Genomic DNA, 16,950 nt, shown 5'->3' on the forward strand with positions numbered 1-16,950 from the left:
GACAAAACAGGAAATCATCTTTATATAGGTCAAAAAAGATGCCATAACTAAACATGATCCAGAAGTGCAGGCATTTTCTCTGGGCCAAGGCTCATTTAAAATGGACTGTGGCAAAGTGGAAAACTGTTCTATGGTCAGATTAATCAAAATTTGAAGTTCTTTTTGGAAAACTGGGACGCCATGTTATCTGGACCAAAGAGGACAAGGACAACCCAAGTTGTTATCAGCGCTCAGTTGAGAGCTGCATCAATTACAACATCATGGCTGCGTAGAAGAAGGATCCGGGTACTGAAATGGCCCACCTGCAGTCCAGATCTTTCTCCAATAGAAAACATTTGGCACATCATAAAGAAGGAGATGAGACAAAGAAGACCTAAGACAGTTGAACAACTAGAAGTGTGTATTAGACAAGAATGGGACAGCATTCCTATTCCTAATCTTGAGCAACTTGTCTCCTCAGTCCCCAGACATTTGCAGACTGTTATAAAAAGAAGAGGGGATCCACACACTGTTAAACATGGCCTTGTCCCAACTTTTTTGAGATGTGTTGATGTCATGAAATTTAAACTTATTTATTATTATTATTCATATTATTAATAATAATAATATATTAACTTATTTTTCCCTTAAAATTATACATTTTCTCAGTTTAAACATTTGTCATCTATGTTGTATTCTAAATACAATATTGAAATGTAAAAACACATAATTGCATTCTGTTTTTATTCACAATTTGTACAGTGTCCCAGCATTTTTTGGAAAATCAGGTTTATATATATATATATATATATATATATATATATATATATATATATATATATATATATATATATATATATATATGTGGTACTTGTTTTAAATGAATGACTTTACAACAATACAAAGAGCAATGTGTAACATTTTACTAGATTTAGTCCTACAATTAACTTTTGTTGCCCACAAAATACACAAATGCTTCACTAAATGTTTAGTTTAATATATTTTTATAATTATTGTGTAGTCTTGATTTTTCTAGAATAAAATTTGCTGCTGAATAACTAAGCCTATATATATATATATATATATATATATATATATATATATATATATATATGTGTGTGTGTGTGTGTGTGTGTGTGTGTGTGTGTGTGTGTGTGTGTGTGTGTTTAAATTATTTATTGTGATCTGGCAAGTGACCTTGATGCCTTCTTGGTGTTCTAATAATTTGTTACCATTTGAATAAAGCGTTTTTACATTGTTTACACGTCTCTAAACGTACAGTGTTTACACGTGTCCTTGGGTTTTAATTGGCCTACGAATATGTGTCCCGGATTTGGGAGGTTATTTCCCCGTTTCTTTACGGGGTGGCGTAGCTTTTTTTTTTTTACTCAGCTCTGCCACATAAAGTAAGCACACATAAACATGTATTTGCAATACTAGCCATGTAACTTCACCATATTTATAATAAACTATGTACTAATAGTAATCAATCAGTATACGCAGTGCAGGCAGGTAATCAATATACGCAATGCAGGCAAACAGAGCGCGTGTCAGGTGATACGAAACCAATCTTAAACGTCGTTTAGAAAACTGTCCTGTCCGAATAGGGCTAATGACAGAAAATGCGTTTGTTTCCACAGAATCTGTACTCGTTTTTCAGAGAAATGATGAACCTCTTCATTTTCGTCCCAGTGTGGGTTTTACAGCATGGTAAGACATTGTTTCTGGTGAACGAATGGCTAATATGAGCAGTATTCTGCACTAGCTTTCATAACGTTATAGGCTAACCGTTTTTTGTTTGTTTGTTTTTTTGTAGTATTATTATGAAGATTATATTATTATAAAAATATTATACTTCAAATTTATTTTACAAAATATACTTAAGTAAAGTTCAAGTATATTTTTAAGGATACTTCATGTAGCAAGTAGGCCTATACAAATATCAGTGTTCTAGTAGTATACTTGTAAGTGTTCTTTTTCAATACTCCTTGGGACTAAATTGGCCCACTTTCTAGTATATAAAATGATACTTTTAAATATCCTTTAAGTATAACAGTAGCGAACTTTGAGTACACTACTAGTTTACCTTTGTGTTTGTAGTTTGTACTGCAATTATACTAAAAGTGAACTTATAGGTATGGTGACAGTTTACTAATTCAATACTTTGTAAACTTTGAAGTATAGTCCAATAAACTACTTGTTTAGTAGTTTTATACTGCAAGCTTTGGCCTAATGGTTAGAGAGTTGTACTTGTAACCCAAAGGTTGCAGGTTCGAGTCTCAGTGCTGGCAGGAGTTGTAGGTGGGGGGTGAATGAACAGTGCTCTCCTCCACCCTCAATACTCATGACTGAAGTGTCCTTGAGCAAGGCACTGAACCCCAGTTGCTCTCCGGACGCTGGATCTATAGCTGCCCACTGCTCCGGTTGTGTGTTCACTTCTCACTGCTGGGTAGAGTTGTGACGTTCGCGAACGAACCGATTCTTTTGAACGGCTCATAAACATGAACGATGGGAGCCGAGTCGCGGCTGGAGGAGAGCCGTTCTTTCTGTCGTTCTTTTTTCCTATGCGTGTTTCACACAGATTCATACAAATGAGCTCCTCCGCGAGACAGAACAGTTATAGGGGGAGGGGCGCACCCAGCGCAGGCCAACCCTTTATAGCGTGATGACATTATAATGATAGCGCCACCTGCTGGCAACGGTAAGATTGGCACATATATGGGATATACTTTGATATATTCCACTTATATTTAGGACATTAAATGCATATTTCTCAACGTTCTCCTTTTTACTAAAGCCACACGATGGCGGTGAGCCCAGGTGCGAGGGCCCGTTCATCGCTGCTTGCAGCTTTAATTTATTCTAATTTTATCTACTTTAAATATTTTTTTTTTCTATCAAAATGTTCTTGTGTGGAAGTGTTTGTAGTAAAAGCTGTTTTGCACAGAAATTCATTGCAGCCGGCTTTGTTTTTGATGTTTATTTGTGAGTAGGTATTGTATGAATAACATAAGTCAACGTAGCTTTACACACACACACACACACACACACACACACACACACACACACACACACACACACACACACACTTTGTACTAAAGGTAAATCCAAAATAGTGATGTCACTGTCTAAGCAGAGGGATTTGTGCAACCCTATGGAATATAGTCCACACATGACAAATGAGGTAATAATCAATATTTCAGAATAATTCAAACTCAGATATTGGTGTGTGATATCCGAGTTTTAATTATTTGACTACAAATCTCACCTCATCATTCCTCCCAGTGATTATTTCCAGGATAAACTGAGATGCCCCCAAGCTGGCTTCTTAAAACTGACTAGATATTTAAAAAGAGCCTTTTGAACGGCTCTTTGAAAGGAACGGATCGCGAAGATCCGGATCCCCTCAAAGAGCCATAAATCCCATCACTACTGCTGGGATGGGTTAAATGCAGAGCACCAATTCTGAGTATGGGTTACCATACTTGACAAATGTCACGACTTTCACTTGACATGCTATAATGTGCATGGTTGCCAAGAGTGTTCACATGTGAACATTTTATGAACCTGTAGTCACAGTCAGATCTCACCTATGTTTGAAGTTATGCTGTTTGCATACCCACCTGTGTGATCGAGTTCAAGCCAAACAGTGACAACGACACCTACTAAGGTCACAGAATACAATGGTCAAAGAATTCGGTGTAACAAAATTAAATGTTGTAGTCATATTAATAATAATAATAATAATATATTTTATTTATAATGCGCTTTTCTCACACCCAAAGCACTACAACAATGTAAAAAAAAGTAATTGTAAAATGTTGTCTGTTTTGCAATGCATTAAGAATAGTGTGTTCAGTCATTGAACTGATACATTATGACTTTATCTGGGATGTCATTTCTCACAATTGAGAATTAGCTGATTGCCAACTAATTAAATTTAGTAATTTACAGAAAAACAGAATGTACTGTTTGTTGTATATATCCTATGTTCTTAGAAGTGAATTATGATTAACTGTTACATTTCTTCCTCAGGTGTGTCTGGTTTTGATACAGATCTAGAGTTAGTGATTGTGATGGAGGGAGATTCAGTCTCTCTGTACACTGATGTTAAAACAAATCAACATGAAAAGATTAAATGGTTTTTTAATGACACTCGTATCGCTCAAATCAGTGACTATCTCAGTAAGACCTGTACAGATGTTGAGTGTAATGAAGGGACTGAGAGATTCAGAGACAGACTGAAACTGGATCATCAGACTGGATCTCTGACCATCACAAACATCACAAACACTGACTCTGGACTTTATCAACTACAGATCATCAGCAGCAACAGCATCAGTAAAAAGATCTTTAGTATCACTGTCCATGGTAAGTAATTTAATAAATGTTTAAAGACATGATTAATGTGTTTATTACTACTTCAGTGGGTTTCAGTTTATTCCCTTTACTAGTTCATTTGCGATCCAGACATTTGTGGACCCTTCCAATATGACCTACTTTTACCATCTTTTTAAATTAATTTAATATTACACAGACTAACCTACTATAATATCCTGCAGCAGATGTTTATTTGTGTTTCAGAAGTTCCTGGTGCAAAGACAGACAAAGCGGGAGGATCTTTTACTTTCGATTCTGGTGTGATGAAAAACCCAGACGCTTTGATGACGTGGTACTTCAATGACACTTTCATAGCAAAAATGAACGGCGATCCCAGTAGGATCTGTATAGATGATCAATGTAAAGATGCTGATGAGAGATTCAGAGACAGACTGAAGCTGGATCATCAGACTGGATCTCTGACCATCACAAACACCAGAACCACAGACTCTGGAGATTATTATCTTGAGATCATCACCAACGGCAGCAGCATCCACCGGCACCACATTATCAGCTTTGTCGATGAAAAGGGCTTCAGTGCTCCCATCACTGACGAGTTTATTTCAGTCTGTAAGTTCATTTATCCTTGAGCAGGTTTAATGCTTTTTGTTTCATTCAGTCTGAAAAAAAAAGAGCTCTCAGTATTAAAAGTAAAACACATTTGAGATCAACTCCATCACTGTTGCATGCTCGTCAAATTAAACTCATTTGTCTCAACAAATGTGTATAGCTCACAGGTTGAAAGTTACTAACATGAACAATGCGTAAAATTAGTCAGTGTTTCATTGAGCACCAGATGGACCCATTTATTAGTTCACTCAAAAGCATACAACTGATAAAGTTTGAGAAGTGCATGACATGTAACGAAAATCTCAGTAAAATTAAATGTCATTGAGCTGTAGTAACCAGTGGTGGACGAAGTACACAAATCAAGTACTTGAGTAAAAGTACAGATACATATGGTAAAATATTACTCCAGTAAAAGTAAAAGTACTCCTTTTTCAATTTTACTCAAGTGAAAGTACAAAAGTACTCAATTTTTTATGTACTTAAGTAAAAAAGTACAGCAAGATAGATGTTTGCAATTTTATATAGGCTACTTAATTTAATTTTATATTAGCACATTTTTTTATAATCCTACTGCTCAAAATACCTTGGATTTTTTCAAAATAACCACTATATAGAGTCAATATATATTTTTGTTGTTGATTTGGACTACACTGATGAGAGTAATGTTCACTGTGAAGCTTACACTGTGATGTACCTGAGAGAAAACAGAGATGACCATCTGATTTTCACCAGTAAGAACAAAGTATTTTAAAGTTAGTTGTTTTACAGAACATCAAAGTTACAGTACAGACCAAAAGTTTGGACACACCTTCTCATTCAAAGAGTTTTCTTTATTTTCATGACTATGAAAATTGTAGAGTCACACTGAAGGCATCAAGGGCTATTTGACCAAGAAGGAGAGTGATGGGGTGCTGCGCCAGATGACCTGGCCTCCACAGTCACCGGACCTGAACCCAATCGAGATGGTTTAGGGGTGAACTGGACCGCAGACAGAAGGCAAAAGGGCCAACAAGTGCTAAGCATCTCTCGGGGAACTCCTTCAAGACTGTTGGAAAGACCATTTCAGGTGACTACCTCTTGAAACTCATCAAGAGAACGCCAAGAGTGTGCAAAGCAGTAATCAAAGCAAAAGGTGGCTACTTTGAAGAACCTAGAATATGACATAATTTCAGTTGTTTCACACTTTTTTGTTATGTATATAATTCCATATATAATTCCACATGTGTTAATTCATAGTTTTGATGCCTTCAGTGTGAATCTACAATTTTCATAGTCATGAAAATAAAGAAAACTCTTTGAATGAGAAGATGTGTCCAAACTTTTGGTCTGTACTGTATATATGACATGATAATAAGGCCTGAAGTTAGGAAGAACATTTTAAGGAAAAAAATAATAAAAAAAAAATTCATAATATTTTTTTCCTTTTTTCTTGTCTGTGGTTTAAAAACACCTATGGCCAAACGGGGTGCATCTATTCCCACTGATAATTACTGCAGTTACCATGTTCTGAACTTCACATCCTTTCTTTTCTAACCAGATGTAATCTATCTATCTATCTATCTATCTATCTATCTATCTATCTATATATATATATATATATATATATATATATATATATATATATATATATATATATATATATATATATAGGTGGCTGAATAAAAATATTTGGACATTATTTATAAAAATTACATCAACTTAGCACCAACAAGCTTGTTAGCTAGACAGTTAACATCAGCTAACAATATTTACTTATTTTCAGTACGATGAACATTCATGTCTGTCTACTCGTCTAGTTAATCCAAACAATATTCATATGTATAACGTTACTGTCGATAAACAATATAAAAACAGACGTCACATAGGACATTTTAATTAAACTGTTAACATTACGGCAGCGGTGAATTTGAACGTGCATGAGTTATTGTATTTAATCTGTGTTATTTTATGTTTTTTTTTTTTTTTACCTAAAATTGATGTGTCTGCATCGTCTGCACTCGAGCATTTCAGTGGGCTTAAATAGATCACTCTTTACAACGGATTTAGTTCCCAAACAACTGACAGTTTTGACCTAAATATGATTTTCAGTTACAGTAATTAATCCAAAATTTCGACATTAATAACTTACTTTTAGCAACGTCAGACGCACGCGCGCTCACAAGATCTCCCGGTTCTTACTTCTAGGGACTCGCACTAAACGGTTCATTTGAATCAGTGAGTGGTCGACTCCAGAACAGCTGCAATCGGATCATTCTCATTCGTAAACGAATTGTTTGGTGTGATTCGCGATCCGATTTAAAAGTTTATTTTGAAAAGATTCAGTTCGTTCATGATGAATCAGACACCGCTTCTGCGTGTCGGAGCACGTGATATATTATAGGGAGTAACGATATGTTTTATGAAATGTAGTGAAGTAAAAAGTACGATTTTGTGCTTTGGAATGTAGTGAAGTAAAAGTAAAAGTTGCTCAAAATAAAACTACTCCAATAAAGTACAGGTACTTGAAAAATGTACTTAAGTACAGTAACGAAGTAAAGCTACTCCATTACTGTCCACCACTGGTACACTGTAAAAAGTGATACTCTATATTTACTCAATTAAATTGTGGCAACAGATTACAAGCATTATTGTTAATTACCTTTAACACATTAGAATTAATTAGAATTAATCAAATGAGATGCTTAAAAGCAATTATTCAAAATGAGTAAAATAACATGAAAAAAATAATTAAAATGTATTAAAAAATATCGGTTTTGTTGGATAAAACGAGAAGCACCCAGCTGCAGCCTGCAGATAGAGGCGGGGTTGCACATGTTAACCCGCCCCATACCTACTGTGATTGGTTTGACCATCTTTCATAGGCATACATGATAGGAAATGTGTGTGTAGTTGGTGTACACTGTCAAAAATAATACATTATATTTAATTAATAAAATCGTGGCAACAGATTACAAGCAATATTATTAATTAAATTTAACACATAAGAATTCATTAGAATTAATCAAATGAGATACTTAGAAATTAACCATTCGAAATGAGTTAAATAGCACTAAAATAAGCTAAATTTAAACAAATACAAACCACAAAAAAAAAAACATTTCTTTGAGAAAGAAAAACAAAACACTATGCTAATGAACACTATGTTATGCATACCAGGCCAGTAGTTGGCGACTAAGAAACACAGCGCAAAAATGTAATTCACAAATTAATGTTTTAGTTGATTACATGGAGATGATACAGGCATCATATTCAAAAGCTCATGTTGTCAAGCTACCAAAACAGAGTTACTGAAGACACCTGATGTTAACAAACAGAATCACTGCAGGAGAATAATCTACATTTTGGTTACCACTACGGTGGTCAGTGTTTGCTGTAGTTGGGATCTTGACCCTTAACCTTTTAAAGAAAACTTTTTTTGGTTGCTGTGATTGTGAGATTGCCGCTAGATAAGCCAACAAAGTAGTGGTGGAAATTATGATTCTTTCTAGAGATTCGTTCATTTTTAGTTCGTTCACCAAAATGATTCGTTCAGAATCGTTCACTGATTCGTTCAGTGACCATTTCTTCGTATTACACAAAATAAGCCAGCAGACGGCAAAAAAAAGTGTATTATGTGTTATGTCTTAAGTCAACGAACGTATTCACTTATTACAAAAACTGATCTGGCTTAATTAAAATGTGTTTATAATCGCATTCAATATATAAAGACTAATTAAGTTGTTCAGATGAACAAAGCACAAGGTTTTCTTGCCTAATTAGCATTTTAATTGTTTGGTCAGACAGTTTGTATATTATATATTCACATTCATAAATCGGGGATTAAACGTGGAGTTGCTAAATATCAAAACGAGCGTATGTGCACATTACCAGTACCTATAACTGCGCTTTGCATTTTTGCGAGATTGACATGCTAAATGGCAGACTGACCCGGTTTACTCTCATTCATTTCGTTCACGAACGAGATAAGCTATGTAACAGTTAATTTCATTCACGAACGACATGTATCCGTTCATTCAGCTCGTTCACGAATGTGCCAGTTCAGTTATTTCATTCACGAACGAGATTTACTAAATCATTCAACTCGTGCACGAACGACATGTGCTTTGCCGATTGAGAAACGTGATTGGTAAACGGTTTGCCAGAATGTAGCCTGACCATCAGGTCAGTAATTTCATTCACGAACGAGATGTATCATTCAACTCCTGCACGAACGACATGTGTGCCAGTTCAGTCATTTCATTCACGAACGAAATGTATCAGCTCATTCAACTCATTCACGAACGACATGGGTAACAGTTCAGCTCTCACGAACGATAAGATCTCTAGATCTCGTTCAGACTCATATGAAACTCGTTCATTGAAGTGCGTATTCGTTCACTACATTCAACAAATCACATACTCTGTCACATCTCATACTCGAAGGCTATTGGCTCGAGGTTGAGTAATTCTTTGACAGGATGAAATGCTTGTTACCCGGTTCACTGAGCTGCGCATGCGCTGCTTATAGCGCCGCGCTGCTGAGGAGGGAGGAACTTCACTGAACGAGAAATATGAGTCAGTGGATTACGTGAACGAGAACGATTCGTTCACCCAAAAGATTCGTTCAAAAAGAACGATTCGTTCACGAACGACACATCACTACAACAAAGAGTAAGATCAGGCGGTGTTGTTTGTTTTGACAGCATTTGGTCTGGATTTCTGAGTTGGTTTTGTCTTACAGGCATCAGTTGTCCTATGTTTGAACAGCATAAGGTCTGGACATTTAAAAGAATATATATATATTATGCAAACAGACATCAAGAATCAGCCTGAGAACCTCAACAATACAATGGTGACCATCAAAAACTTGTTGCACTGCATTCTGGGTACCACCAATCAAAACTAATTTATGGATCCCATCATGCTGTCTGTCACCATTCTTGAGAATCATATGCTGGTTCTTGATGTCACTTAGTGCCAAAGAGATAGTTTCCCCACTCCGTCACAATTTTTTTTCTTAATCAGAATTCTGAAACTCTGGATTTCACATAAAAATCCAGGTCTTCTATTGTAGAATTACAGGTGTTGCTTTAATGAATGTCAATTTGTCTCCGAGAACAGGCTCAATTTATAACACTCAGGCCAAACAAAGATTATGCTAAATTATAACCAGGACCACCACAATACTCTTAGCAAGTAGCTGTTATAATTCAGTTACAACAGCCATGCAAAATGTAACAGTAAAAAGTCAAGGGTCAAGAGCCCAACTAACGCAAACACTGACCACTATAATGGTAACCCTATAAATGTACCCTTTTTTTCCTTCAGTGATTCTGTTTGTGAACTTTGTGTGTTGTTAATTAACTTTGTTTTGGGGGACTGAAGACACACACTTCTGAACATGATGCCTGTATCATTTCTATGTAAGCAACAAAAATGTGAACATGTATAGTGTTTCATGATCGCCAACTACTGGCCTGGCATGTATAACATAGTATTCTTTAGCATAGTGTTTTTTGTTTGTTTGTTTTCAATAAAATCAATATTTTTGTGAATATTTTACTTATTTTTTTCATGTTATTCTACTCATTTTGAATGGTTGCTTGTAACCATCTAATTTGATTATTTATAATTAATTATAAAGTGTTAAATGTAATTAATAATATTGAATGTAACATTTTAAACAATTTTATTGAGTAAATAAAGTGAATCATTTTTTACAGTGTAGTAACACTGACTTCCTTTTTTAATTACAGATTGGATTGTGTGTTTATTTGCTGTAGCAGCAGCAGCATGTGTTCTTCTGGCCATTACAGGTGAGAATTGCTGGATTTGTGCTTTCTGTATTTGTATGTGTGATGTAGTTTCATTCACCAGTATAAGTGAATTTAAAATAGTGATGCCTTTTGAATGTGAATGTGGATTTTTAACTGCAAGTTAGAAATATTGTTTCAAATAATTTGCAGAAAGTCACATGATGCAGTTTTGTTTTTGCGTGCCATTTAAATAGAAACAGCCAAATTCTTCCTGAAAGGTTGTGGGTATTTTAATCTTTGAGTATTTTATCATTATGACTGAAACATCAATCCTGTTAATTTATGTTCAATCTGTTTTCTTTCAGGAGAATGGTGTAGAACATTTACCTGTTAAAAAAGACCATCCTGCATCCCTCATTAAATAATCTGGTAGACCTATACTACCTATATTACCTATTATTGCATCAAAGTTTGGTAATACTTTACTATATTTATGGGGTGGATAATTTCATCAGTTGTTTATTATTCATGCAACCATACATATTGCTGTTATTGTTTTTATTTATAACCATTATATAGCTGATAACTTAGTGCTCTCATGAATGTTTATAGCATGATTTGTGAAAGTTTAACTACTATACTGAATGACCTAGCCATTGACTTCTTAATGGCCAGTGTTTGCATATTTAATTTATTCTGTACCCTAAGTTACTTTTTCTACAGATCTCTGCACTAGTGTTAGACAGCGTTTTGATAGTGTTGATAAACTTTGTGACAAGTTATATTATTTTTCCCTTACTGAATGTCAGCAATGCCCTGTCCCTTCTTTTAGACCAGGGCTATTCAATCACTTTCATTTGAGGGCCAGATTATCGTATTGAAAATCTGATGGGGGCCATCCCAATCTCTTTATGTGGGGGGTGGGGGGTCTATAAAATAATGGATTAAAATGAAATGCGTACAAATCACACATTTTCTGTAAATAATTATGACTAATTGATTACTAATATATTGTCATCATTTCACACTGAACCTCCAAATTAATGTATAAACAACATAAAGATGGTATATTTTATCTCTTTACAAAGTCTCATTATTAAATTTTTTTTTTATGCTGATGATGTCTCTATTAAACGCATCTTCCTCTCAATTGTAGCCATTAATTATAGCCATTCAACATTATAGTATAATTATTAAGTGCTATTTTTTAACATTTATCTAGGCTCTGAAAAATATAACAACTTTTAATTTAATGTAAAACAATCTTCACATACACTATAAATTGTATACGCATAAACTATATAGATTCATCTTTATTCAAGCAACAAAAGTTAATCAGCGACTAGAAGAGTTGAGTGATTTCTCTTTGTTTCCGTGATTTCCATTAATGATGGACTTCAGCTAGTTTCACTTTAAAAGCAATGCTGTCTTTTTCAAATCTGATGTGCTTGAGTGATTTCTGACACATATAAGGTTTTTGTCCCAGCTCTTTACAATTATTTTGGACTTTATAACTCATTTAAGGCCATGTTTAAAAAATCATTTGCCAAAACTGTGTATTTTGACCTAATTGTGTGTGTTTTTGTAGCTTGAAGTACTACTGGCACGCGCGGCTTAAGCTGACATTCAGTAATGGAAAAATAATATAACTTGTTAATTGTTGTTTGGTCAAAGGTGGGGTTTGGAGATCTGTCTAACTTTGACAGGGCATATAAAAGACATGAAAAGAGCAATGAACATGTGAGTGCAAGATTTAGGGTGTACTCACACTAGGCACGGTTGCCATGAACCGGGCCCGAGTACGATTGTCCCCCCTCCCCACTCCCCCTCTGGCCTGCACTCACATATAGGGTTTCAGCATTCGTGCCGGAGCACGCTTACGTCATTATGGTGCGACGGTTTCGGGATAAACAGGAAGAGCGGCGCTCTCTGAACACAATGGAGTGCATTGCTCTGTTTTCTTTGTGGATAATTTTGTGTTGTTTGGTCCACAGCCTGTTGTTAAACAGATGTGTCGCCTTAGTGGCGCGAAAATTTTCACGTAATCGTGCTGCTCGTATGAGGATGTTTGCAAGGTACCAGCTGAAGTGCAGCAAGGACTTTGCCCTTTTTTAGTTTTTATGCGTTTTGCACCTCTGCCGTAGACCAAAGCGACCCTTTCCCTGCCATGTTGGTTTTGGAGCGTCGCAAAACCGTGATGCAAAGCGTCCTTTTCCGTGCTCCGGCACGGTTAGCCCTCACACTGCATGCGAACCGCGCCCGAGTCCAACTGAACCGTGCCCTGGCCCACCTCTTCCAAGCGGGCCAGGGCCGGCCAATCGAGCCGCGCCCGGGCACGATTCGGAGCACTCACACTAGTCAAACGAACCGCGCTTTGGTGGTCAAACGCACTCGGGCACGGTTCAAACTGGCAGTGTGAGTACACCCTTAGTTGCATGGGCAGGATCAGGGTTGAGCATGCAATAAATGAAGGTGCTCGCATTCAAGTGGCTAAACATAATGAAATAGTCAAACAAAACAGGGCGTTCCTAAACCGCCTTATTGATGTGACATCCTTGCTTGGCCGGCAGGAGCTGTCATTTAGGGGACATGATGATAGTAGTGAATCATCCAACAAGGGGAATTACAGGGAGTTCACAGAAACATTTGCTAAATATGACTCTGTCCTGTCCACACAATTTGAGTCCTCAACTGTGTTTTCTGGTATGTCCCATACTATTCAAAATGATTTGATCTCTGCTCTTTCAGCCACAGTTTCTGATCAGATCAGAGATGAAATTCAGGATGTTCCCTTTTTTGGATGGCAGGTGGATGAAACAACTGATATATCCTGCCGTGCCCAACTCTCTGTCATTGTTCGCTATGTGGATAGTGCAGGTAAAATTCAGGAGCGCTTTATTGGATTTTTTGATATTTCGGGGGGGGGGGGGGGGGGAGATGCCCAGTCCGTTTTTGAAATATTAAATGAGAACATGCAGGGCTACAATTTTAAGGACAAGCTTGTGGCACAGACCTATGATGGGGCTGCTGTTATGGCTTCAGATCTCAATGGTCTGCAGGCCAAAGTGAAAGCAATAGCCCCCAGTGCAATGTTTGTGCATTGCTATGCACACCGACTGAATCTGGTGCTGTCACAGGGGGCTAAATGCTTGCCTGAGTGCAGAATTTTCTTTGCATCACTCTCTGGATTTGCCACATTTTTTTCAAAATCCACAAAGAGGACATCTTTTCTGGAGTCTGCAGGCTGTTCAAGGTTGCCCAGAAACGCTCCTACTCGATGGAATTTCACATCACGGATAGTGAGCACTGTGGCAAACAATTATGATGGCCTCCTGCAGACATTTGAGAACATCATTGCAGATACAACAATGGATGATGATACACTGGATTGTGCCAAAGGCTTTGTGAGGAAACTGGAGGATTTTGAGTTTGTGTTCATGTTGTACACATATGAACAAATCTTCTCTGAGACTGATGTGGTCTTTGATATTGTCCAGCAGAGGGCGATGGATGTTCTTTACTGCAAGAACAGAATTGAATTGATAACATCTTGGAGCAGATTCATCGACGTTTTTCAAATTTGGAAAGCATGCTCTTCTTAGAATTGGTCAATCCAGGGAAATTTGATGACATGAGACAGGTATTTCCAGAGGAGGCCTTCCAAAGTGTCCTGAAAAGTTATGGCCATCACTTTGATTCAGGAAGACTGAGGTCAGAACTTCAAGTCCTGTATTCAGATCAGGACTTGCAGGGTAACAGGGGAAAGCTGTGTGATTACTTGGTGTTCCTTAAAGACATGGAGTTGGACAGTGCAATGCCTCAGCTTTACAAACTGTTCTCATTAGTGGCAACAATTGGAGCTACATCTGCAGGTGTAGAAAGGAGCTTCTCCTGTTTAAAGCGACTCAAGTCCTACACCCGAAACACAATGGGCCAAGGCCGTTTAAGCAGCCTAGCTCTGCTGGCCATTGAGAGGACACTGGTCAAGTCACTTGAAAAGACTCCTATTTGGTACGACAGGGTCACAGACCATTTTCTTGAAAAGGAACGTAGGGCAGAATTTACTTTTAAATAAATAGACAATTTTATGATGCAGGCCGAAAATGAGCTTCCCCTCTCTGACAGACCAGTAGCCGCCACTGATATATATATATATATATATATATATATATATATATATATATATATATATATATATATATATATATATATATATATATATGTATATGAAGTAGTAGTCAAAAAGAGGACTACAGATTATCTGTCAGTTTACACTGTGGAGTTGATAGCAATTTTACTGCCATTAGACTGGGTGGAAAAAAAACAGTAGATGTACAAGTACCAATAAGTAGAGCAAGTAGAGGTCAAAACCAGTGGGTCAATAAGTAGAGGTCAAAACCATCATAAAGCAACATTCAATTTAATATATTAACATTCAACATTTAATATATGGCAAGAATATTGGGACACAGCGGATACAGGACGTCATCTACACAGCATACAAAATCACGTAGTCACAAGCATGAGGAAGGGCAGAAGCCCTAGGGAGAAGATGTTAGTCTCACATCTTAGAATGGGTCACACTGGTTTAAATACAACATTGCATAGAATATGTAAACATCCCACTGGTTTATTGACTTGAGTGTAATGTGCAAGAGACAGTGAAGAAAATACTGCTAGACTGCAAAATATATAAAGGAGATAGCGCAGAATTAAAGGCACAGATGGGTGAACATGACACTTGAACATTTATTTACATTTAACATCTGGGATACACAATTTATTAATTTTGGCTTTGAAAAACACTGGGTTAAGTGAATGAATTTAAAAGGAAGGACATTTCTTAGTTTTTTTTTTTTCTTCTTCTTCTTTCTCCTCTGTCATTTTAATACCCACTCTCCAGTCCAGAAGGTGGCGGTAATGCATCAAACCCGACAGACGACAAAAAAGAAGAACACGTTTACCAGACTGCAATGGCGGACATTAGTTTTTTTTTTTTTTTTTTTTTTTTTTAATTAACCTTTATTAAACAACAAGGCGTTACAGAATGTAAAATAACAAAGCACAAAAAAATGCTTTGTAGAACAGTACAGAGTAGCACAAATCTTTTCATCATTGATATAAAAATATGAAAACAATGTATATAAAACATAAAATAAAAGAAATAAAATATGTAAATACGAGCACATAAATAGATTAAACATAGTTATTAAAGTATTACTAAAATAAAATCTCTTAACAGCTGGGCTTTAGAAAATTTGCATTTTTCCAATGCGCTATTAAACAAAATTAACTCGTTTTTGAAAGCTTCAAAGATGGGAGACATTTTCAAAAACCGACATTTATGGATAAAAAAAATGTTGCCAATAAAAGAAGATTATTATTTCCAAATTCTGTAGATTTATCATCCAACTGAAAGCCATATTTGATAATATCAAAAGTTAGAACTGGACAAAAAGTTTTACAGGCTAACCAATTCTGGAGAGTTGACCAAAACAATTTGGTGTGAGTGCATGAAAAGAAGAGATGTTCCACCGTTTCAATTTGAGAATGACAGAAAGTACATGTATTAATACCGATATTGAATCTATTGTGTAAGAAATCATTTGAAGGATAAATGTCATTCAGTAATTTAAAGTGAATTTCCTTAACTTTCGGTGAGACTGGATAAGAGAGATAACTAGTTCTTATCTTTGAAATGGTTTTCGGAGTGAAATTCTTGAGAAGAAAATGCCTCTTTAGTTGAGCTGGAAAGTAAGTAGCTGTAAGGAGAGACCTTAACAATTTGTTATTACATTTTTTGTCAACAAATTGGACACCATCAAAAGACAGACTAGGTACTTGTACTACAGGTGATATATACAGTAATGTCCCTTTAATTAACTGAATTAGTGCTGAAGGGATAGCCTTAATTATTTTGTTATATTTGGTTCTAGAACATAAAATGTTGTATTTAACAATAAAGTCATTATGTCCTAGTAGGTTACCACTGCAGTCAAATAAATGTAAGACATTACATTACATTTAATCATTTAGCAGACGCTTTTATCCAAAGCGACTTACAAATGAGAACAATAGAAGCAGTCAGGTCAACAAGAGAACAACAACAGTATACAAGTGCCATGACAAGTCTCAGTTAGTCTAGTATAGAACGCATAGCCAGGATTTTTTTTTTTTTTTTTTTTTTTTTTTTATTAAATGAACAAAGACAAGAAAAGGAAAAGTACTGGTGTTAGTAGGTTAAGTGCAGGCGAAAAAGATGAGTCTTTAGACGTTTCTTGAAAAT

At 36.1% G+C, this 16,950-nt stretch overlaps 1 protein-coding gene across 1 annotated transcript; it reads left to right on the forward strand.

Moving 5' to 3' along the window:
- Window positions 1–1,571: 1,571 nt before the first annotated feature.
- Window positions 1,572–11,153, forward strand: LOC113080621 (uncharacterized). Its single transcript, XM_026252783.1, has 5 exons — window positions 1,572–1,689; window positions 4,015–4,350; window positions 4,564–4,929; window positions 10,665–10,724; window positions 11,030–11,153. The coding sequence occupies exons 1-5, from the start codon at window positions 1,602–1,604 to the stop codon at window positions 11,056–11,058; spliced, it is 879 nt and encodes a 292-aa protein (XP_026108568.1). The 5' UTR covers window positions 1,572–1,601; the 3' UTR covers window positions 11,059–11,153.
- Window positions 11,154–16,950: the final 5,797 nt, after the last annotated feature.

The sequence above is a fragment of the Carassius auratus genome, unplaced genomic scaffold (genome assembly GCF_003368295.1).
Source record: "Carassius auratus strain Wakin unplaced genomic scaffold, ASM336829v1 scaf_tig00031891, whole genome shotgun sequence".
Lineage (NCBI taxonomy): Eukaryota > Metazoa > Chordata > Actinopteri > Cypriniformes > Cyprinidae > Carassius > Carassius auratus.